Source organism: Podarcis pityusensis, assembly GCF_964106645.2.
Source record: "Podarcis pityusensis genome assembly, chromosome: 2".
Classification (NCBI taxonomy): Eukaryota; Metazoa; Chordata; class Lepidosauria; order Squamata; family Lacertidae; genus Podarcis; species Podarcis pityusensis.
Window position 1 is genome coordinate 76,487,633 of NC_138029.1, and position 24,167 is coordinate 76,511,799.

Genomic DNA, 24,167 nt, shown 5'->3' on the forward strand with positions numbered 1-24,167 from the left:
GTCAATCAGCCAACATACATTAATGAGGATGGGACAGCCTTATGGATAGGCACTGCCCTGGACTCCTGTGTTCATACTTTTACAAAACTGATTTCCGTAAAGAAGAGGATAGAGCTTCATAGTTTTGCCCTCCTCTGCTGATGAATATGAAGAACATGTTGCCAGTCAGACAAGATACTACTACCGCTTTGAGACCTGCTTATTGGAATATGCAGGATGCGGGTGGTGCTGTGGTCTAAACCACAGAGCCTAGGTCTTGCCTATCAGAAGGTCGGTGGTTCAAATCCCCGTGACGGGGTCAGCTCCCATTGCTTGGTCTCTGCTCCTGTCAACCTAGCAGTTCGAAAGCACATCAAAGTGCAAGTAGATAAATAGGGACCGCTCTGGCGGGAAGGTAAACGGCATTTCTGTGTGTTGCTCTGGTTCACCAGAAGCTGCTTAGTCATGCTGGCCACATGACCCAGAAGCTGTACACCAGCTCCCTCGGCCAATAAAGGAAGATGAGTGCCGCAACCCCAGAGTTATCCGCGACTGGACCTAATGGTCAGAGGTCCCTTTACCTTTACCTTTTATTAGAATATGCACAGTTTCATTAAAATAGCTAAAGATGTTGCATTAAAGATAGCTTTAGTGGCTCTGGGAAGTGTCCACCCTTGGTTAAGTTGAATCAATTTGTTGGGAGATGGCAATATGGATAATAAATAATCTCTTCCCTATCTTTTCATTCAAATTGGCAAAGGAGGCTAACAAAGCAATAATACATGTTTCTGTTTTGTTTTTTGCTTTGGACAAAAGAAATCCCTCTTCAGCATCCCTGAAGGAACCAACTTGACTGTTTTGGTACCAGTGAAAGAAGCCATCCAAAACCTGAGCAAAGATGAAAAAGATTTCTGGCTACAGCCAGACATGCTATTATTACTTGTCAGGTACCATTGACCCTTTGGGCTTACTTACTTACCTAAATTGGTTTGGTGTGACTATATATGACTATTCTCTTGATCTACGATGGTCAGAAAATACTGCAGGCAGGGGCACAGAGTTGCAATACAGTTATGATTGCTCCAAGAGTTACAGAACCGGAGCCTCCAACAGGCTGGTAGAAAGGGTTGGATTTGGGGTGGGGGATCAAGGTTAGCAGGGGCTCAGGACTTTTAGTTTCTTTTTTAAAAAAGTAAGTTTCTGTGTGTTCTACATCAAAAGATATAAGTCAAAATGTGAACTCTGCACCTAACCAACATTTTTGTGAAATGAGCTAGCCTGGTTGGTAGTCCCCAACTTGCAGGGTTTTAGCTAATGGAGAAAATCAGAGCTGTGATTTACAAGTGATCTTTTTGGACATCACCAGGCAGAGCTAAAAAATGTATATACGGTGGTACCTCGGGTTACATACACTTCAGGTTACACACGCTTCAGGTTACACACTCCGCTAACCCAGAAATAGTGCTTCAGGTTAAGAACTTTGCTTCAGGATGAGAACAGAAATCGTGCTCCAGCAGCGCGGCAGCAGCAGGAGGCCCCATTAGCTAAAGTGGTGCTTCAGGTTAAGAACAGTTTCAGGTTAAGAACAGACCTCCGGAACGAATTAAGTACTTAACCCGAGGTACCACTGTAGCTGCCTTTTCCTGCTTTCTGTCTCATTGCTGCGCAGGCACTGCATATAATGGTGTGTGCGTGTGCACATTTCATAAGTGAGTTGAGTGAGTTTATGGCATTCAGCAGCAGTATGTGTGCCTGCCCACCCACTGTTCTCTCTTTGTGCACATCCAGCACGAGGTCCAGAAAATCAAAGAAGCAAAGACAGGCAGCACAGCTATAGCCAGACCTTGGTAGGCATACACGTTGAACAATTTCTGTGATGGTGATAATGAAAGTGTACATGCAGCTTTAAACACAACAAAACACACCCCATATTTGCAAAGAATAGCATATCCAACCTTGGTGGGACAAATTTGATGGGCAAGTGTGATTTAGGGGAAATAGCCTTGTGGGACAAATTGGGATCCCTGATGGATCAGGTGTGGCCCATTGGTCAAAGGATCTTGACCCCTGCATACAGCACACAATTACTGTATAGTGTACAGTGCTTTTCATACAAGAATAGCCAGAGCCTCACTTACCATTAAGGACGCTCTCAGTGCTCAACTGAGAAGCTGTTTGTTCACTTGTTTGTTTATAAGCTTTCTTAATGCACCCTTGGCATCGTCCCATAAGGATGGGTTACAACACTACAGTATACAGTTATAAAAACAGATAAAACCATTACCATTATAAAACAAGTAAAACTGTTCCAGATTGGACAATAGATAGAATCAGCAAAAGAGATATGAGTCACTGGAGGCAGTTTGGCCTTTCATGTCCTGGATTAAGATGGAAAGAAAAGACCTCAAACATATTGAAATATTTAGAGGAGGCGAAGCTTGTTTGCTGGTAGAAGATAACTGGGAAATATAGGAAAATGCAACCTAGTTGAACTGAAAGGTTTCTTCTGGCTATTAACTCCCTAGGAAATAATATTCTGAATGCTCTTTCCTTACTCAATTGCAGGGGCCACTTCCTTCTGGGTTCTTTCACAACTGAGCAACTCAAGAAATACGTGGGCCAGGAGCTGCCCACCCTTAGCCCACGAATCAGGTGGAAAATTAACAACAGCAGTGGGGTAAGAGATTTCTAAAAATAATTTTAACATTTTTAACGTATTTATATAACACACCCTACGGATTGGCCCTCAGATAATTTTACATGAGGGTTAGATGAGGAAGAGACTGAGCAAGAGTAAGGAGTAAAAGTGCCACACTCCTCCTATTATCTCTCTCTTTCTCAGTAAAGGCCATCAGTCCAAGACACCGTGGCCACTTCATTGCCAAAGCCCAGTTGGAATTAAGACTGGAATGGGTGTACTGAATTTAGACCTGCAGTCTAAATCATGGTTAGTCATGTGGGTGACAATCAAAAGTTAAAACTGTAGGTTTAGTTCTATGAAGTGTGGGAAATTGCAGTCAAATATAATTAGCAAGCATAGGGATAGTTAATGCATGAAGGGGTTAAGACCATAGAACGGTATTCCTAGACTCAGTTAGGTCACCCCCATCACCTCCAGTGAAGAAGGAAATGACGCTTCCTTTGTTCACTCTCTTCCACCATGTGAAACTGACCAGGCAACATGTTTGGGCTTGGCTGCTTCAAGCCCAGACAGCATGCTCAAAAGTACTTTTCTGTATTTTGTAACCCAAGAATTTTCTACCTGTGTTCTTCTTGCTGCTGCATGGAGTAATGCATGAATCTGACCTTTGGCGTTTGTAAGTAAAGCATTTAAGCTCACTAAACGCTGTGGCTTGTTCATTGTGAGGGGGTAGAAACGGGGAAGTACTGTAAGTGGACTAAACTGGATATTAAAAAGGCCTGACAGCCTATATTCCTAACACTTTATCGAGGTTACACATTTTGTGACTTTTAAACTCTGCTGGGACTCCCTAACTGGATAGTGTATTTGGATCTAGGTAGTGCTATTTTTCTAGAAAAAGGTATCAGAACTCCAGATGAATGCCTCCCTTGTTAGCTTATAATGGTGCCCATCTGAGAGGTGCCGGAACTGAGTTCTGGCGAGTTCTAGCTGGAAAAAAGCCCTGGATCTAGGGATTATTAATTACCCCACATGGGTGAAATATCTATATCTATTTTCTACCCCACATGAAGTTCATTTTAAGTTGAGACCCACTTCCAATGGCACAGCTCCATCGAATCCCACACTGTAGTGGTTGTGAGGCCATCCTTTGTTCATGCTTTTGAGCAGAGAGAATATCTGATGACAGGGTTTGATGAAGTCATCAAGGTATGGCTAATCCACACACTGATGTCTCTGGTCTAGAGGAGGAGTGGCTAAACTGTAGCCAACCGTGGGCTTGAGACTGCTGGTAAAGTTCTACATATGGACATATTTCATGACTCTGGCTGCAGACACACCATGCACTGAAAGCACATTACTTTCTTGGAATTGTAGTGTGTTTAGGCTGGTGGGACATGTTGTTCAGTTCCCAGGATTACATGGATTCTAATGTGCTTTCAGTGTACTTTAAATGTATATTGTGTATGCAGCTGCGTTATTGATAAGCAGAATAAGTGAGCCTCTGCTACTGGGAGATTGACTGTGGTGTGTGGGGGGGAGAGTTCTCTGTGTATGTTTTAAAAGGCGATAGGAGGTCCCACAGAAACTAAGGATAAAATCCCATGGTTAGAGAACATCAGTACTGCTAGTGAGTAGATTTTGTGGAACAGAACTAGAGTGTTCCTAGACAAATGGTACAGCACTCTGATGCAGCACTTTTGTGTAAATATGCATTATCTATTAATTCTTGGCAGCCTAATGCAAATTTATGAAGTTTGATTCTGTTTGCTTTCCAGGCCATAACGATTCAGAATGCAAGTATTGTTTTGGGTGACATCCCTGCTATTAACAGCACTATTTATATCATCAACAAGGTACATTGACAGATTGCATTGAACATGTTTCTTTCTATTTCTGGTTAAGAGGATTTATAAGGTCTGAACAGAAATGCATCAGCCCCAAAGCCATAGCGATACTGAGATTATCTAGAGCTGTTTCACTGGGTAGATAGCAACCAAGCTGCAGAGTTTATTTATTGACTTCTAAAGGTTGGTATTTCTCCTTAGATTGATCCACACACTTAGCAAACATTTCCAACCAGCATATAATACCTATTAAAGAGGTGGCAGAAGACTGGTGTGGCAATTAACACATTTGATTTTGACTGGGGACAGCTGATCTCACATTGCTGATCAGCCATGAAGTTAAATGGGTGATCTGGAGCTAGGAATCTCTGAGCCTAGCCTACCTAACAATGGGATTGTGTCCCAGGGTAACCTGTCCCCTGCCCCACACACACACAAAAAAGAGAATTATACTACAATTTTTGCTGTGGAAAAACTTCCAGAGCTGCACTCTCCCTATATTTGTGCTGCACTACACCACTGAGTCTCATTTTGTTTTCACGTCTTCCTCTGCTCAGGTTTTGTTGCCCACCTTGGATGACATCCCTCCAAGAGCCCCAGGTCTGCAGCAGCAACTTAATGCGACACCCTCCTTCAGTAGGTTCAAGGAGCTGCTAGAGGTGAGTACGTCAGCTGCGTTGCATTTAAACACATCTTTCAAAAGTAATTTGAACCCATTAATTGTTGTACTAGTCTGCCTAGATACAGGAAGTGTCTTCTGTATGGAGGAAGACCAGTTCTAAAACAATCCCGCGTTGTCTTGGTGGGGCGAAATGAAAGGAAACGAAGGGAGTACATTTTGATAAACCCAGAAAGTGATGGCTAATAGTGTTGTAATCCTGTCACTGCCAAGGGCATCTGATGAAACACTAGAAAAATGTTTCCTTTTCCCCCTGCTCATCTTCAAAACACGAATGTTTATAATGGGGGAGCTGACATGGGGACCTAGAGATGTTATGGTCTACAACTCCCAGCAGCCCCAATCAGCATGGCCAGTGGTCAGGGATGATGGGAATTGTAGTCCACAACTTTAGGAGAGCATCAGTTTAACTACTGATGTATAATCTATGTAAGGGAGTGTAAAATGAGGATAGAGGAGAATTAAGTACTTTCGAATGTTAAAATAAGTAAAAGAAAAGAAGGTTAGAAGGATTTGCTGGAGATACGATTTAAACTAGAATACAAAGCAGGGAGGTGAGAGGAAGTCATGGAAACAAGTAAATGAGAAAATGGTTGTAATGGTCTAATTTGATTTTTGTTATTTTCTATTGTGATCTTTTGTCTTTTTTATTTCCTTTTTATTGTCTGTTTTTTGTAAGATGTATGTGGTTTGTGTTTTTTCTTTTCTATATTTTTTTGTAACTTTAAAATTGGAATAAATATTCTATAAAAAAATATATATAATCTATGTAAGGGAACAGTGGAAAACTGTTGTGAAATGCAGAGCTCATTGCGCCAATGGGATTTTTTTCTAACTCATAGCCATGCAGCAGCTCCAAAATTTGTCCAGAGACTGATGGGGAAAGGGATAAACCGCCTCTCATTGTTTGCCACAGTACTAAGACTGACACCCCATGCCTAGAGTTAATTAAAGAAAATCTAGGATTTACTTGTAAGGTAAAGGTAAAGGTAAAGGTACCCCTGCCCGTACGGGCCAGTCGTGTCCGGCTCTAGGGTTGTGCGCCCATCTGGCTGGGGGCCAGCGCTGTCCGGAGACACTTCCGGGTCATGTGGCCAGCGTGACGAAGCTGCTCTGGCGAGCCAGCACCAGCGCAGCACACGGAAACGCCAGGATTTACTTGTATGTTTCACAATAAGCACAGTGTGTTGTTTGGCCCTATTAAAAACAGAGAGCATGCCTTTCTTTGTCTAAATCATCTTACCTTGAAACTCTGTATCTAAATGTATCTGAACATATAATTGGCAGAGTTGTTTGGTTTTCTCCCTAAGTTTTCTTTTGTTCACTCTATAATCTTTGCTGACCACATTTGCTTGTTAATTGTATTCTTCTGAAACTTTCAGCAATACCATCTGATTGCAAAGATTGAGTCATCTGAAAAATACACTATTTTTGTCCCGGGAAATAGTTCAATTGAGAAGTATTGCCAAGATGCTAATATTACACAGCTGGTAAGAACTATGTATGTATGTATGTATGTATCCATGTATGTACGTACGTATGTATGCATGCATGCATGCACTTATTTTTACAAGCCTCTGTACTTATTCTTTGGGGGTAATGCCACATCATCACTGAATCAGATTTTGTATACTACCTTGTGAAGTCATGCTTTGAATGAATGAGTAAAGGCCGATTCATGCATTGCAAAATTTCTAAATGGAAGGCATATTGTATCTCATGTTCTTTACACATGAACTTCCTACTGCATGCATTGTAAATGGCTCCACTTCACTAACACTTTTCAGAGCAGGTGAAAAATTCACATGTAAAGCCATTCATACACAGGTTAGCATAACTCTTGTCTTCTATTTAGAAATTCCATACCCTGCAAGGCACCTCTACCTCATTCAAACATCTAAGGCAAGATATATATAATATATTATTATTATTATATAGCAAGATAGAAGTAATGATGCAATTCATCAAATAGAAGGTTGAAATTCTTCAGAGTTATTTTAATAATCATCTAAATATCACACTAATAACCAGTCGCTTGTAAAACAGTGCCAATTTATTTATTGGTTGAGAATAGCTTTAGCATTCTCCTTCAGTATACAAGTATTCTATGAACCTCAGTATGCTCCATTGTTGGTAAGGAATCTGGCTTTAAATCCCACCAAATTCACAGAATGGATTTGGCAAAGGGCTGTGTTTCTGCCAGTGTTCCACAACCTATGTAATAAGAATAATAACTACTTCCTTCTCAGGTTGTGAAGAGGGTGACTCATCTGAGGAACGTAGATTCCTCTACATTAACATTTTAATTAAATAATGGTAATAAAGGTGCCCAGGTAAAATATTTGATGGAGCAAAGTAACAGTGAAAGATTCATTACTAGATACAGGTCTGGTTATCAAACAGAATCACTGATTACCACAATGGCATGTGCTTCTTATCTTGACCTATCTCCAGCTATTATCTCGCTGCTTTTGTTCATTTATTTAAAGTGACCAAATATTTTGTTTCCTGTACACCTTGGTTTCTAGGACATGGACACTGTACAATACCATGTTGTTCTTGGAGTTAAACTGTTGGCCACCGACCTGAAAAGCGGAGTTCACAAAACATCAATGCTAGGATTCTCATACTGGCTGATGTTTTACAAAAACACTACTCAGGTGAGAATGAGAGGTGAATTATGCTTCCATTCTACAATGTATGGTTTTATAGGAAGCCACTAATTCAGTCACATGTTTCAAATGATGGGGTTGCTCGTGGACTGTGGCTGCATCCCTAAAACCACTTGGTCACAAGCAGCACAGTTTACCTACTAAAGTTTTCTCAGTGCCCTTTGTGAAAGAATTGTAGACCAGTGATTAATACATTGGTCTTTGCTCATCAGTGCAGCTGACTGACTTCTTTGTTAGCTGTGTACCTGCAGTGTGATCACATGGGCTACTGAATTGTACTTTTGCCTCTGGAATGATTTTTTCTTCTAAGACTTAATAATGCTGGCAGGACAACATGATAAACTATTCATTCTATGCCCTATTAGAAATTAATGTTGGAGCCATTGTGCTTTTCCGGAGCATACCTAGATTTCATTACTTGCCATCCTTTCTTACTGCAGGCATATGTAAACAAAGTCCTCCTGAATGGCCAGTTTGTTGAAACAACAAATGGGATGTTGATTGGGGTTTCTGAAGTCCTGCAAGTTCAAAAGAACCGTTGTAGTATCAACAGCACAACAGTGCAAAAGGTAAAGTGTTAGAGACCTGTAATTTCTTGTTTTGTACTATATTTACATGTTTGGTCATGCTTACTTTAGAACTAATTAATTGGGCATGATAGGTTTCTTTGCCAATTGATTTGGGTCATTCATTGAGAATATCTGCTCACTTGGGGCTCCAGGGAATTCTCATAGCCATGCCACCGTGAATATGCCTTAAGTCACTTCTTGTGTTTAGAATGTTTATGGAAAGCTAAATTTGATACCGGTGACAAAGCTAAAATGATCGATTTGGTTTTATACCTATAAGAAGAGTCTGCTGGGCCAGTCCAATGGCCCACCTAGTATAGCATCTGTGTCTCACAGTGGCCAACCAAATGCCTCTGGGAAACCAATAAGCAGGACCTGAGCACTCTCTCCTCCTGTGGTTTCTGGCAGCTGGTATTCAGAAAAATTTCTGCCTCTAAATCCCCAGCTGCATCCACTTCTTCACTTGTAATAATTATTGCCTGACAATATTTTGCATAAGCTCCAGCGTCTTGGAATTCAGGCAGCAATGCTATACTCACTTACCCTAGGAGTAAGCCTTCTGAATAGACATGTATGACCCAAGCTTTTTACATCAGGAGACACAAATTCTTTTCTGACACCTCTTATTGGACATCTGTTTACTGAGTGGCTCACATTCCTTTCAGTTGGTGCTCTCAACTTTCTGTACTGATGAGCAATGTTTGCAGTCCCTGGAAGTGCTCACCATTTTTAAAAAAACTTTTGTCACCACAAGACACTCAAAAGAGCCCATGGACATTATCAGACATGCTCGGCGTCTCCTGTATAGTCCATAGTGCCACTTTCACTTTCCATAAAGTCACTGCTTAGTGGACTGGGACCAGAAGACAGCGGCCCTACAGCTCGCTTCCTGTTACCTTTAAATTAGAAGTTGTGTGTCAAATACCTTTAAATTAGAAGTTGTGTGTGAACATGAAACTGACTTCTCTCCTTTTTTAAAAAAAATCCTCTGTACCCTAGACAAGATGTGCGAAGTGTGACAAAAAAATCAGGTGCCCAAATGGATCAGTGCTTGCTGTAAGTCATGATTTTTATTTTGAATATTTTTCCTCACATAATTTATGTATTTTCTTACTTACTCCTTTACCCTGCTACTAGGGATGGAAAGATATGTTAGTATCAGTCCTCTCGGTTTCTAATTTAGCCAAACGTAAATTCATTTCTCCACATTTCTGTAACAATTTTTTGTAAAACAATCCTTGTGAAAATTATTCAACATTTTAGTGCAAATTTCTCCCAATAAGCATATTTTTATATTCATTTTTACAAGCAGTTTCACTTTATACAGTGTATTTTTGTATACTGCTTTCATAAATGTACCTGTTTTATACACACATTCCCGTAATAGGTGTAGTTTTGTAAACATTAGTTGGTTGGAGAACTGTGTGACAAACTTTGCATGTCAACTATGAAGGATAGCTGTGTGGCAGTTCTTGAATTGTTTCAGAAAGTTCAAGTTTGAAAGGTTTGTCTTTAAATGCAAACTGAATTGAAATTCTCCCAGTTCCTATTTGCAGCATTTTTCACCTAACCTTCATTGATAGGGTTGTATCCAACTAAGTCCTACTCAGAGTAGGCCCATTGAAATGAATATAACTAACTTGGCCCATTAATTTTAATGGGTGTATTCTGACTAGCACTAAGTTGGATACACACACACACACACACAGAGAGAGAGAGAGAGAGAGAGAGAGAGAGAGAGAGATAATTGGGACAAGTTGCTTTGTTCATCCATAATTTGTTTTTGTCTTTTTAAAATGCCTTAACAGTCAAAATAATCCCTCCTCCTTACCCCCAATATTTGAACTGGGCACCAGTCATCTCCCTAACGGGTTTCTCTAAGCCAGGGGTCGGCAACCTAAGGCCCATGGGCCAAAGCAGCCCACGGGGGTCGTTTAACCAGCCCATGTGCCGCCCCCGAACTGAGCCACCCACTCGGCGAGTCCCCGCGCACTGCACTAAACCGGCGCAGCACGGCGCGGGGACTCGCTTCTGTGGCACTGGAAATCGCGTCTGCGCAGACACAGATGTCGGAAATCACGAGCGTGCATGCGATCCAGCTCACAGAAACATCTCCGCTGGAGTGAACCGGCCCAGGCGAGGTAAACCTTGCCAACCCCTGCTCTAAGCTTTTTACATGAACTTAACCCTTGATTCTCTGTGTGAGCAAAGCCCTTTGGCCAATAATACTTTTATACTGAGGCAACTGAATGAGAATTAAATACATTTGCTGGTTAAAGCTGAGTGTTGTCTGCTTGGAATAAATATCTGTTTATGATGTGATTGGTAATGACTTTTTTATAATTGACAGGGAGCACCAGCAAATGGGAGTTTTCCTCACTGTGTATTAAGGTCTCAAGGCCGCAGATCAGTTGGCTGTCATTTCACCTGCATCAAAGTTTCCTTAGTAAGCAAGCTTTACTGTATACAAATGCATGATGACCACATAGAGAATTGTTTATTCCTGCCCCACACATGGAATTCATACTCATTTCATTATGGCTGGCACAAAAGTGTTTGCATGATAGCTGCGAAAGCCAGCTTCTATAGATCTACTTCCCATTCATTACATGCAGTTGGCTAATGATGATTTAGAGCCCTTGGATGAAATCACTTCCATCATAAAATGGAAAGATGCTTCAGAGACCTTTGTGCCATCACTCAGAAAGTTGTGTTGCCCAGAAGGATGTAAGAGCTCATCTAGCCAAAAATTCTGTTCTTTTACTAGTTGATTATATGCCTTGGGAAAGCCCACAAGCTGCCTTGTGTTCTATCTATAGCACCCTCCCCACAGATCCCCAGCTGACTAATTTCTCTGTAAGCACAGTATCAAATTTTTATTTCCTGACCTGTCAACCCCCAATACCATCCAAAATATTTGAAGGGGAGGTCTCTGTCCCATGATATGACTGTAATGCTGCTGTCCATGCTGAAAACAAACTCCATCCTCTTATCTACATAAAAACATGTCACAATGTCAGCACCACTTTAGAGATGTTAAGCGGCGTATTCTGTTTACAAGAATTTATTAGTCACATTATTATTTAGAAAATTTTAAAAGCGATGTACAAGAATTTAAAACATCAGTATACAATAAAACAATATTTTTTAAAGTTATACAGTTCACACATAAATTAATAGTATGCTTGGCTGGGATCAATCCTTCATCCAGGTTCCTATAAATAAATATGTAAGCCACCCCCCCCAAAAAAAACCTAACAACCGAAAAGCAGTTTTAAAAATAATATTTGGGCTACATGATGTTTCACATTTCCTCCAGTATAATGGGTCTGACTGTTATTTGTTTTGTTTCCTGAGGTCTCTGTCTGCTGTTCAGGTTACTATGGCCATATGTGTGAGATGTGCCCGGGAAAACCAGACCGTTGGTGTTCTGGAAACGGAGTGTGCCAAGATGGCATTGATGGCAATGGCGAGTGCCAATGCCATGAAGGTTACCATGGAACGGCCTGTGAAATGTGTCAGCCAGGAAGATATGGAGCCAACTGTAAATCAGGTGATTCATGGCTAGAGTGATGTGTGGAACTTCTGTGATATTGACAGGGAGGGAATATTATTCTACAATGTTATTCGACATACTCTTTGTGAATTACTCATATGTTTTGTTCCACATTTGGTTCCTAGGGTCCAATGCGGTCATTAACTATAACAAATTCATAGGTGCGGTCCCATTTAACTTTTGTCTATTGTCTGAGAGAGCATCCAGTGGGTATATCAAAAGATTAAACCTTTGCTACTAAAATTGTGGTGTTAGAACTTTTCCATGTGTGTATATTAAAAAACCTCAACCAATGATCTTCAAAGTGAATCATAGCAAAGTGCAGGGGAAATGCAAAAATAATAAAATCGAGGGAGTGGATGAAAAAGTTTTGCTAATTAATACAATTATTTAAAAATAAAAGTAAGATTAATAGATGAATTAGTAAGATCAATAGATTGTAGACAGCAGAATCCCAAATTTGCAGTGGGCTGGAGTCCCTTGATTGACTATTAGCATAAAAAAAATGGTGCTGAACTTTAATACACACTCAGTTTTACAACTTCATAATCAACCATTTGATAATGTATGTACTTTGTATATTTTTTAAAAAATAGATTGTATATGAAGGATTTGTATTTATATTCTATATAGCTTGCTTTGTACTCATATTTCATGATGATTCATCATTTATTTTAAAATGCTACAGTCACATACAGCTGATTATGAATTTGTGGAAAACTCAGCATGCCTTAATGTGAGCTTCTGTATGTATCCTTGATAGAAGCTTAATATTTATCCTCAGAATGCAACTGTGCACATGGGATATGCAACGATGGACTGCTGGGGGATGGAAGCTGCACCTGTGCGGCAGGCTTTAAAGGGGCTAGCTGTGACATAGGTAAGTGAATGAAAGCAACTGTCTTTGTGGATATGCAGTCGTGATGTTGCTGAACTCAGTGAATTAAAAAACGAAATCTTAAAAGTGAGACCGATCTAAGAAAAAGCAGTTATGTAAGGATGAGTAACAGCAAAAATTAATGTCGTACTGGCAGTGATAGAAATGGAATGATAGACAGTCATAGGATTATGCACACATAGAGATACTCTGGAAGAAAAACTTAATAAACAGAATAAACTTAAAAGTATATCTGGACTGCCACAGGTGCCGAACATGAATACAATACATAAATTAAGTATTTGCTGAAGCATCAAATATGAACGCTGCACAGTTGTTGAAACACGGTCAAGCGCTTCTTCTTGGGTCAATAATTAATCTTGGGTCCCCAGAATTATGGATTGTCCAAGATTTGGGATAGCCCAGTTTAGACCTAACAGGAATCTTGGTATTACTGCTGTGATAACTTAGATTATTTTCCTTTTCTTTTACCCCTGCAATGGGATCTGCTTGTATCTCAGCATTCCACCACAGGAGGATTTGGGGAAAAGTCAGAACTCTGATTTAGTGAGGCCATTATTAATATCTGTGTGCAGGCAGCCGTGTGTGTGTGCGTGTGTGTGTGCAGTAAGGCTTTTTAACTTTGTTTCCACAGCAGCAACTCTGCTTCTTCTGTCACCCAAATAGTCACATTACAGAAGCAGCTTCTGATGCAGTACAGTGGTACCTCAGGTTACATACGCTTCAGGTTACAGATTCCGCTAACCCAGAAATAGTGCTTCAGGTTAAGAACTTTGCTTCAGGTTGAGAACAGAAATTGTGCTCTGGCAGTGCAGCGGCAGCAGGAGGCCCCATTAGCTAAAGTGGGGCTTCAGGTTAAGAACAGTTTCAGGTTAAGTACGGACCTCCAGAACGAATTAAGTACTTAACCCAAGGTACTACTGTACAGAGAAGCTGCTGACTTGAGATCACAACATAAAAAGTATCGCTGCAAAGACTGATCTGGTTCAAGGTCCTGCTGTCATTGTTCTTAGACATATTTCAATTACTTGATGAGTCATAGAATCATAGAATTGTAGAGTGGAAGGGGTCCCAAGAGTCATCTAGTCCAACCCCCTAAAATACAGGAATAATGTTGTAAAAACTTTTTTTCTCTCTCTCTCAGAAGTTAAAAAGGATTTCTGTAATGGCACTTGCGATGAACATGCAAAGTGAGTACAATTGGAGGGCACAGTTTAAAACATGTGATGCTATTTATGTATCTGGACATGAGTATTTGAAATATGGAACCATGACAGGACTTTCGTAGTGGGATGGGGTTGAGCTGGATTTGCTTTTTTATGCATATTATTGTATTTTAGGTTGTTGTTTTTTCTCTTTATAGCTGCTTTCAATGTTTATAAGTCACTGTGAGTTCATTTTTTAAAGTGACTAATGAATATAATTATTATTAATAATAATGGAAGCTGATGTTTTAATTCAACATTTTGCATTTTCAATTGCTCCATCCTTTAATGTCACCCTACACAGTGGGGAATTAGTTTGTGCATGAGAGAAAGCCCTTCATACGCAAAGATTATAAAAGGATGGCTTCTGCTCTTCAATATATTGTTTAATTTAAACAATATATTGTTTAATTTAAACAATATATTGTTTAATTTAAACAATATATTGTTTAATTTAAACAATATATTGTTTAATTTAAAATGCAAATTCAAAATGCATATTCCTCTTCTGAAAATGAAGTGTGAATAGGTAAGGCATATACCCATTCTGTTGCTTTGCACTGGGTATTATCAACAGCTGTAGAGCTAAAGATGTACCTATCAAGGAGAAGTAATTTTGATATAGATGGAAATTGGTCTGCCAGTAACTACGAGACCACCTAAATCTTTTGTCAGCAATAGCCTTTTGGCAGTGGCTTTCACTTAACTGAGATCCTGTGATGCACATGTCACTGAGATGCAAAACTTCCATTTATTTTGCACAAGGAAAAGCAAACACGAATTGCTTGAGCTTCTTTCAACCCTGCATGATATAATGTCACTCTCATAGTTCTTAAATGCATGTACTTGAGCAAAGGAAACCAGGATCAACCGGTTCATCTGTTTATAGAGATCCAATAATGCTGGAGTTTTAGACTGGTCATTACCACAGAATAGCATCCTTGAACATGTTGGTGAATTTGGGTTCATACATACCTTCTCAATGCTTCCCTCTTCCATTTCAGTTGCGTCAATGACTCTACCACTTCCCAGCCCACTTGCTTGTGTTCTGCTGGATACAATGGGAACGGAACCTCTTGCACAGGTACTTCTGGCAAATGTCTGCAATCATGTTGCATACATGGTAAAATCATAACCCATCCTGCACAGAAAAGTCTGGATAATGAACTGAGTAAGCAACAGAATGTGGATATTTGATTTAAACAATAGTTTTCATTTAGCAAGTGATGAACATGCATATATGAGCCAGCCCCAACCTTTTCAAAAATGAAAATTCTGTGGGTGGAAGAGAACATATGACCTTTTCTGAACATTGCTGTCCAGTTCTGTGAACTGCAGCTTCAGAAGGATACTGACAAACTGGAATGTGTCCAGAAGAGGGTGGCAAAGTTGGTGAGAAGCCTGCATATAAAGTCCTGTAAGGAAAAGTTGAATGAGTTGGGTGTGTTTTGCCTGAAAAAAAATATGAGTGAGTTGCGATGGAGTGTTGTTGTTGTTGTTGTTTAGTCATTTAGTCGTGTCCGACTCTTCATGACCTCATGGACCAGAGCACGCCAGGCACTCCTGTCTTCCACTGCCTCCCGCAGTTTGGTTAGACTCATGTTTGTAGCTTCGAGAACACTGTCCAACCATCTCGTCCTCTGTCGTCCCCTTCTCCTTGTGCCCTCCATCTTTCCCAACATCAGGGTCTTTTCCAGGGAGTCTTCTCTTCTCAGGAGGTGGCCAAAGTATTGGAGTCTCAGCTTCACGATCTGTCCTTCCAGTGAGCACTCAGGGCTGATTTCCTTCAGAATGGATAGGTTTGATCTTCTTGCAGTCCATGGGACTCTCAAGAGTCTCCTCCAGCACCATAATTCAAAAGCATCAATTCTTTGGCGATCATCCTTCTTTATGGCTTCTTTAGGGAGTAGCCTTCTTCAAGTACTTGAAATGCTGTCACATAGATAATGGAGCAGATGTGTTTTTATTCCTCTGGAGTGCCCACATTAAAAGAAAAAGGGTTTAAACCAGTCGTTCCTATGGTAGAAGTTGTCTCACAGTGGAAAGGACTGCTGCAGAAGCTGGTGTATGCACCACCATCAGAGGTTTTTAAGCAGAGGTTGGATAGCCATCAGTTGAGGGGCAATTGACTGCATTGGACTACATGACCTTTGAGATTCCCTCCATCTCTGTGATTCTGCTTTCTGTTTCTTGAGAATCCTATGGGACAGGTTTTCAAAGGGTTATTTCCTATGGCCCTTTAAGATACCTTTTGGCCGATCATTTAATATTGACTCTTCATTTAGACGCATTTGGTTGCAATTTAACTAGAAACAGAGATGTTCAAGTTGTTGCAGAGGATAAGGCATATCTATAAGAACTAAAGTACAAAAATTAAAAGTAAAGCTACAGCAAAATAGCTTTGCTCTCCCAACCCCTCCCTGCTTTGTCCCCCATTCTGTCACGATTATGAAAACAGCTAGCACTTCAAGTGCTTAGTACCAGGCTAATCAAATTATTATGCCACCTTGATGTATAACAGCTTAAATAGCTCCTCTACAGTAATCTCTACAGTAATCATTTTGAAATCTGCAATCAGGAACAAAACCACTTTCATTTAATCAAGCATCCTTATTTTTATGGATTAAGACGGAACTTCTTACAAGACAGGTATTTCAAAGCAATCAGCCAGAAACTGATCAGATGCAGGTTATGAATCCTGCATTTTAGCTCAACAAGAATTTTGTTAAGCATCAGCATGCCCCCCTCCCACGTATATAGTGATTTAATCAAAATTGGCAATGCAACTGAACGATCTTTATTGGTCATATTAATCAAACCATGAAGCCAGAACCAGATGAAACCATGATGATATCCATTTTATAGCCTCAGCTTAGAGCAGACTGGCTCTGGCCTCACTCACCTCATGTTACCAGTGAGATTCCAGTTACATGGCATGTACCACACTAGGTTCTTACATGCTGGTCAAGTCCCAAAGTGTTCCCTGTGCTTGGATGGTGTATTTGGCTTCAGACTGGCAGTCTTGTGAGATAATGGATCTTGACCCCATGCCATGCCAACCCCACTTACCTCAGCAAGCCAGTTGTGGCTTGTCATCAGCTGTGCCTGTATGCTGATAGTTATTCCCTCCCTGACTGACTGACTGGCTGGGTTGTGTGTGTGTGTGTTTGTGTTTGTGTGTTTGTGAGCACAGTGGGCCTGCCACAAAATCAGAGAGGCAGAAAAGAAGCAGGCATGTCCTCCCTTCTTTGAAGGAGGAGGCAAAGCCATACATCCCCTGCAGTTAAACTCTATAAATGATCCCCAATGTCTTAACTGCCACCGGAGCCGGAATCGGGGTACCCCGTTAAAGGGATCCGGGGGTAGTGCTTTGTCCATAAGCCCAGATGGGGCTAAGGACCATAGCACTCCCCAAGGCAGCAATTCTGATGGGCTGTTCCTATTTGTTGTAAATCACAGGGCAGTACTTTCTCAGATTCAACCTTTTGGGAAGCAGTCAGCAGGTGGGCTGACTGAGCGAGAAATCACCCAATGCCTGAGCCAGATTGCATACATCTGTAATCAATAAAGTTGTGGCCTGCTTCGATTCAAGAACACTGCACAATGAATCTGTCTGTGGGGGGAGGCAACAGGCTCAATGTGCCTGACCACGCAAATAGTACACCTCTCTGAGTGATTCTGATGTTTCCTTGGCAGTTTGGTTAAGAAGCATGAGCAAAACAGACTTGCAATCCTGCCTTGATCATCTGTTCACATAAGGGGAAAATTTCTGTTAACTCCCCTCCCCATCTGACCCCCCCCCCAATATATTCCATACTGATCACAAGGGTCACCCTTGCAGGTTTTCAGGAGGCTGCAAAGGGAAGCGAGAGAAAGGACAACCCTGTTCCTAATTTCTTTTCTTTTGTAACACAGAAATTGATCCCTGTGCCGTGGGCAATGGTGGCTGCTCCCCACATGCCAGCTGTACAAAAGTTGGGCCTGGTCAAAGAACTTGCTCTTGTAAAGAAGGCTATGCTGGAGATGGGACTCTATGCCGGGGTGAGCACCCATGCTGCTTGAAGCACATGAACTTCTGAGCAATTCTGTTTTTGAAAATAGATGCTAACTGCAAAGGCCAGTATATATGTAGATGCCTGAGTGAGCATACTGGTGACATTTAAAGCTCAAGTAAATATTTATGGTATCATTAAAATGAGTTTGAGAACTTACAGTCACCCTGTCTCCCTTGCAGACCTGGCGTCTCACACCGCCTTAATTATCTCATGCATGGTTCAACCACCCCTTCTCTACAGCAGATATCCTACTGTTCCGTGCCTAGGCAGAGTAATAAAGTTGTGGTTGTTTGGAAATGGGAACTGTGCTCATCTACCTGCTACTAGGACAATAGGACTTCTTGCAGTTTGAACAAATCCCAATTTTTGCCCAAGACATGCTGTGGCCGTGGTCTTTCCTATGGGGTTCTGTCTTTCCTTCACAGAGCTGTGTTTAATTTTTAGCATGGAAAGGGCTTTATTTGGGGGTTGAGAATGAGTGGGTCAAAAATGTTGTCCTTAAGACCAAAAATGTAACCTTTTTTCTACTGGTTCACTCTTGCTCACTTCTCCTCTTGGCAGACAGCTTCATATAGAACAGCTCTGTTCATGCCTCCTAGCATGCTAGGAACTTGTTTTGTTAGGCAGGTGCAGTTTTACAGTGGAAGCAAAATTTTGGTGCATACAATCCTTTCTCCTACATACAGAAATTGATCTATGCTTAGACAAGAATGGAGGATGTCACCAGTTTGCCGAGTGTGTTAAAACAGGACCAGGCCTCGTAAGCAACTCCTTTTCTCTTTATTTTTGGGGCTTTCTAACAGTACATTTCTCCCTGGGGGGGAAAGAGTACCACCCTAAGGGTAGTATCCAATGAAATCATTGAGCCTGTGTAGCAACATCAACACATGCAACATATTTCTCCTCCCCATGTCCCCCTCCCAGATCTACCCTGAGGGTTCCACAAAACCCACCTTCTGGAGCAGATTTTGTGGGAGCTCCATTGCACAAGTCACTCCATGAGCGCATACCTATATTATCTAAGACTGAAATCTCATCACAATGAGGGAACAGTGCTAATGCGCTGCAATGCATCTCCAGCTGCAGAGTTTGGTGACCTTAAGGGATTCGGTCTCACTAGCTCAGAAGACTATTTAAAATTCTTGCAGCTGATTGCACTGTTTCTCACTGGGAAAACACAGTGGCACACTCTGGTGGCTATGCATGTGCTCTCTCTTTCTGTTATGCTCTTCTCTGTTAGATCATCATTTGAATCCTGCAAGGTCATGGTGCGTAGGGAACACTTTCCACTTGTTCAATGGGACTTCCCCCTTTTTATCCTCCAGCCCCCCTATAATTAGCAGGGTTGGGGGAGAAGCCCAGAGCAGATACAGGGTGCACATAGAAGGAGAAGACAGAGGAGAAGTTCCATTGCTCAGGTAGAAGTGATTTGTTGCATGCTTACACACAACAGCAGAAATAAGATGATAAAGACAGCTGCAGGTTTCTAGACTGAGGAAGCTCCTGTGATTTTAATTTTCATTGTAGAAAATCAATCTATTGCTACTGTTGTCTGCAGTTTTGTTTGTAGGTCCGAATTATATAATGTTGACTATACATTGTTGCTTTTGTTTTATTTTACATAGGTTGCCTGTAACTGTCTTCCTGGGTTCACTGGCGATGGTGTTAACAAGTGTGAGCGCACTGATCCTTGCAAGGAGGTTTGTTGGCACTCATCTGATTCTTTCGTCAAAAGATTAACAAATGATTTACATTTATCTCCTTTCTGTCCATTATCAGACAAATTATGGGTAGAATCTTGAAATGTTAAAAAAAAAAGTGTGTGTTTGGGGAAACCAATCGTGAATATCCTGTGTAGTGTGTAATTTGGCATAAAATGGTCCATTCAGATAAGAAGCATTAAAAATCTAGAGCCCACCTTGATTATAGAGGTTTGTTCAAGAAGTTATGTGAGTTTTATAACATGCAGAAAATAGTATGTGCAGAGAAATCAGAGAGAGGAGCTGAGGGAAGTCCTAGGGGGGAAGGGAGGGAGGAAAGGGGGGACTTATGTCTGTGATTATACGGTTTGACAATTTGTTATGTTGAAATTGCTTAATAAAAACATTTTAAAAAAGAAGAAGTTATGTGAGTTCCAAGCACTGTGTGTTTTACGCATTTCCAAGTAGGCAGTATTTCAGCTTTCTTACTGACTAATATGTTTCAACTTTTCTTCCCAGGATAATGGAGGCTGCAGTCCACATGCTCTCTGTCTCTCTACAAGTGGGGATCGAATCTGCATTTGTTTATCTGGTACCGGCGATGGATTTAGATGCACAGCCACTGTGTGGCAGGTACAAGACATTCTGTTGGAAAGGGGCTGCCATGATTTCTTTTATCTCAACCTACTCTTAAGTTCCTACCGGGCAGCATTATACCAGCAATAATATATTATTGACATCAGGCTGTATACAGAACTGTTCCTTACACCATCACTCCTCTTTCTGAAGAAGAAGCAAACTAAGATTTTTTTAAAATGCCAAGCAGATATTTCAGAGGAGGTGAGAAAGTTACAAAAGGTCCCATAAATTAAATATAGCAGTTCAGTAACAGTTCTGGCCATAGATTAGTTGGGGATTAATTTAAAAGAAAGTGAAGAAAAAGATTGCTGGTTGAGGAGCTTGCAGTTAAAATACAGATATTACCTAGAATTGTTCGAATGCTACCATTAGAAATACTATCCTGAAATATACTCGGAGTCCTGTAGTGATTTCATGCTCTTTATTGCAGCTTGTAAAACAGTGATTTAATTGTCCCCCAAACTTCAGGCTTTTATATACATTATTTACACAATGTGTCCCATCTGATTAGCTGATTCTGCTTCCCTCCTGGAGCCTGATTGGTCTTCTCCTGCAAGCCAATCAGTTGTTGCATATTAGGATTCTACTTACCTATTGTTCTAGGATCCAAGTTCAGTACATAACATACCCAAAAGGCTTTTCTCTTCTGCAAAAGGGATGGGATTATCTTCCAAATACCTCTTTGGACTAGTAGAGCCTTTGGGGGACTTGGAGTTGAGAATAAGTTCACTCTGAAGAACCTAGACAGCATCTTAAAAAGCAGAGACATCACCCTGCCAACAAAGGTCCGTATAGTTAAAGCCATGGTTTTCCCAGTGGTGATGTATGGAAGTGAGAGCTGGACCATAAAGAAGGCTGTTCGCCGAAGAATTGATGCTTTTGAATTATGGTGCTGGAGGAGAGTATTGAGAGTCCCATGGACTGCAAGAAGATCAAACGCATCCATTCTGAAGGAAATCAGCCCTGAGTGCTCACTGGAAGGACAGATCCTGAAGCTGAGGCTCCAATACTTTGGCCACCTCATGAGAAGAGAAGACTCCCTGGAAAAGACCCTGATCTTGGGAAAGATTGAGGGCACAAGGAGAAGGGGACAACAGAGGATGAGATGGTTGGACAGTGTTCTTGAAGCTACAAACATGAGTCTGACCAAACTGCGGGAGGCAGTGGAAGACAGGAGTGCCTGGCGTGCTCTGGTCCATGGGGTCACGAAGTGTCAGACACGACTAAACGACTAAACAACAACATCACTCTGAAGGCAGAGGACACTGCAGTTATTTTTGCTTGTCAGATGTCAGTGGGACCGGTTCCTTAATCAATTCTCTGGCCAAACAATTCAAGGCAACTGGAAAATTCAAGCCCAGAATGTATGTCACAAGTCTTATAATGGGATTATTTTCACAAACCATTCCCATTTCATTATTCATTATTGTACTCCCATTATTGTGTGAAGTAGGGTATAAACGTTCTTTCTTCATTTGGATATGAAGGATAAGGTTGTTTTTTTAAAAAAATGAAAAAAGCAGAGCCTTGTCGTTAATATTAGATGGTTTTTAATTTCTTTCATTTTTTTTAGGAGCTCAGCAAAAGACAAGCTGCATCTAAATTCGTTAATCATTTCAAAGTAAGCATCAACATCCTCTAAAAGAGAGTTAGCCTTGAATTTAGAGAGTCCCTTGTGTCACTTCCACTCATGCAGGTTTAGGTTTATTAAGTGTGTGTGTGTGTGTGTGTGTGTGTGTTGCTTCCCACTAAAAAAAAAAAGTCTCAAAGCAACTTACAGCCAAAATTAACAAAATATAATGATGAACATAATCACATAATGACATAAATGTGATTAAAAACAGATTCATCAGTGTAATAACATGTCATTGGTGGCGTCCAAATGCCCAGGTAGACCAAAATGTGTTTGCTGGCACCAAAAGGATGACAAGATTGCAGATGGGCAGGACTCCCTGGGGAGAGCAATCCATATACAGGGGGCTATTCGAAGTTACCTTAGATTTCTGCCAATTCTCACTCCCACCCTACTCCATTCTAGAGAGTCTCCTTCACTTCAGGAGTGGACTTTGGGGTGGGTAGTGGTAAAAGGAGCTGCATCAGGATGAAGAACATTGGAAATGTCCAGTGACATGAGCAGAGTCCTTCTTCATCTTTTCTGAGCAGTGTTTTCTTGCATAAATCATGTTGTGCTGCTGTGTGTGTTAATCTCTGGACATGTTTTTGTGCCATAGCGCTTTAGCATTGTTGAATTGATGGGATCTGGACCGTTCACTGTTTTTGTCCCACATGCTGATTACATAAAGAACAGCACCACGGTAAGAAACACTTTTCTGGTTGCATTTGAAAGCCTATAGTTCTGTTTATCAGTCTGCGCAAGTCTTCTCTGGGTTTCTTTAGAGCTAGTTTAATACAGGGATAGGCAATGTGGCCCTCAGGCATTGCATGCCAACAGTGCCCAAAGCCCAACCCTCCTTCCTTCCTTCCTTCCTTCCTTCCTTCCTTCCTCCCTCCCTCCCTCCCGACCCCGACCCTTTTCTAACTAGAAAAGGTTAAATCCTAAGAAAGCTTCAGTTAAACCTGAGTGTATCTAATCTAAGCAACTTTCAACTCATTTGTATGAATCTGAATTTCTGCTGCATGTGTAGGTTTGTTTCAGTTCTCTTCAATGTATTAGTGATTATATTGTGATTGGCTGTCTTCCCTAATTTTTCAATTAAGTATAATAGATAATGGGGACTTGTTCCATAATTCTTCATTCTTCTCTTTCTTGAATGAGAACAAGATTTCTCAGTAGGTGAAGTGTCAAATTGATATTTGACTCTGGGGCATCCCATTCTCCTCAGCTAGTTTCAGTTCTTTGGAAAGGTGTTGAGCCCGTGCCTGACTTGTATAACCCCATTTTCTTCAGTTTTCAGAATGGGAAGAAAAGGGTTTCATCAAGGATTTGCTTAACTATCACATAGTCATCTGCCACCAGTTACAGTCAGAAGACTTGCAGTTGAAAAATTCCATCACATCTCTATCTGGACTCAAAATAAAGGTTTCCATGAAAGAGGTATGTACCATGTTATTCAGTACGTGGGCAGAGCAATGGGTGTGCCTCTTACCCTTTGTACAACGAGCTACCTTCCCGCCATGTAAGTGCTTCCTATACACGTTCTCACATCCAGCCAGGCAAGAGGCATTCATGTAAATCAATGACACATCCCAGGCAGGCAAGACACAACATGAGTGTGGAGTAGGGTTTAAGTAGAATCCCAAGGGTTGGATAGAAAGGTCTGAAGGGTCTCATTTGATGCCCCTGGTCCCTATTCTTTTAATAAAGGTGCCTCTTAGTAAGAAACCTAACAAACTTCAGAAAGATGGGTGCAGGGTTTTTTGTTTTGGGGCACAGTTGAAGTTGATCCTTGTGTGTTTTGTTTTGTTTACAGTTATATTAGTATGAAAATGGCATGCATTGAAGAAGGGTCCCTAGGGAAGTAACATGTAACATTTCAGAAGGATGGAGGCCAGGGACTAGGGGGTTATGGACACTTTCCAACCAGGCAAAAATACTTGAGGGTGCAAAGTGGGACCAGTATGGCCTGGGAAGAGTCCTGGGGGCCTGATAAGAGAGGCCTGGAGGATCATATTTGGCCCCTAGGCCTGCAATTGTAAGAACATAAGAAGAACCTGCTAGATCAGGCCAATGGCCCATCTAGTCCAGCATCCTATTGTGGCCAAGCAG

General features: G+C 41.1%; 1 protein-coding gene across 1 annotated transcript in view; it reads left to right on the plus strand.

Annotated features, from left to right (window-relative positions):
- STAB1 (stabilin 1) overlaps window positions 1-24,167 on the plus strand; it is a 93,952-nt gene that overhangs the window by 44,161 nt on the left and 25,624 nt on the right. The window contains exons 29-48 of the mRNA XM_080995349.1: window positions 796-926; window positions 2,545-2,656; window positions 4,399-4,476; window positions 5,025-5,126; window positions 6,529-6,636; window positions 7,675-7,806; window positions 8,259-8,387; window positions 9,387-9,443; window positions 10,738-10,833; window positions 11,745-11,940; window positions 12,728-12,823; window positions 13,986-14,031; window positions 15,051-15,130; window positions 17,962-18,087; window positions 18,788-18,861; window positions 19,727-19,801; window positions 20,321-20,434; window positions 22,014-22,061; window positions 22,672-22,755; window positions 23,349-23,495. Coding sequence (XP_080851475.1) covers window positions 796-926; window positions 2,545-2,656; window positions 4,399-4,476; window positions 5,025-5,126; window positions 6,529-6,636; window positions 7,675-7,806; window positions 8,259-8,387; window positions 9,387-9,443; window positions 10,738-10,833; window positions 11,745-11,940; window positions 12,728-12,823; window positions 13,986-14,031; window positions 15,051-15,130; window positions 17,962-18,087; window positions 18,788-18,861; window positions 19,727-19,801; window positions 20,321-20,434; window positions 22,014-22,061; window positions 22,672-22,755; window positions 23,349-23,495 — 2,031 coding nt within the window. The remainder of the gene's footprint in view (window positions 1-795; window positions 927-2,544; window positions 2,657-4,398; window positions 4,477-5,024; window positions 5,127-6,528; window positions 6,637-7,674; window positions 7,807-8,258; window positions 8,388-9,386; window positions 9,444-10,737; window positions 10,834-11,744; window positions 11,941-12,727; window positions 12,824-13,985; window positions 14,032-15,050; window positions 15,131-17,961; window positions 18,088-18,787; window positions 18,862-19,726; window positions 19,802-20,320; window positions 20,435-22,013; window positions 22,062-22,671; window positions 22,756-23,348; window positions 23,496-24,167) is intronic.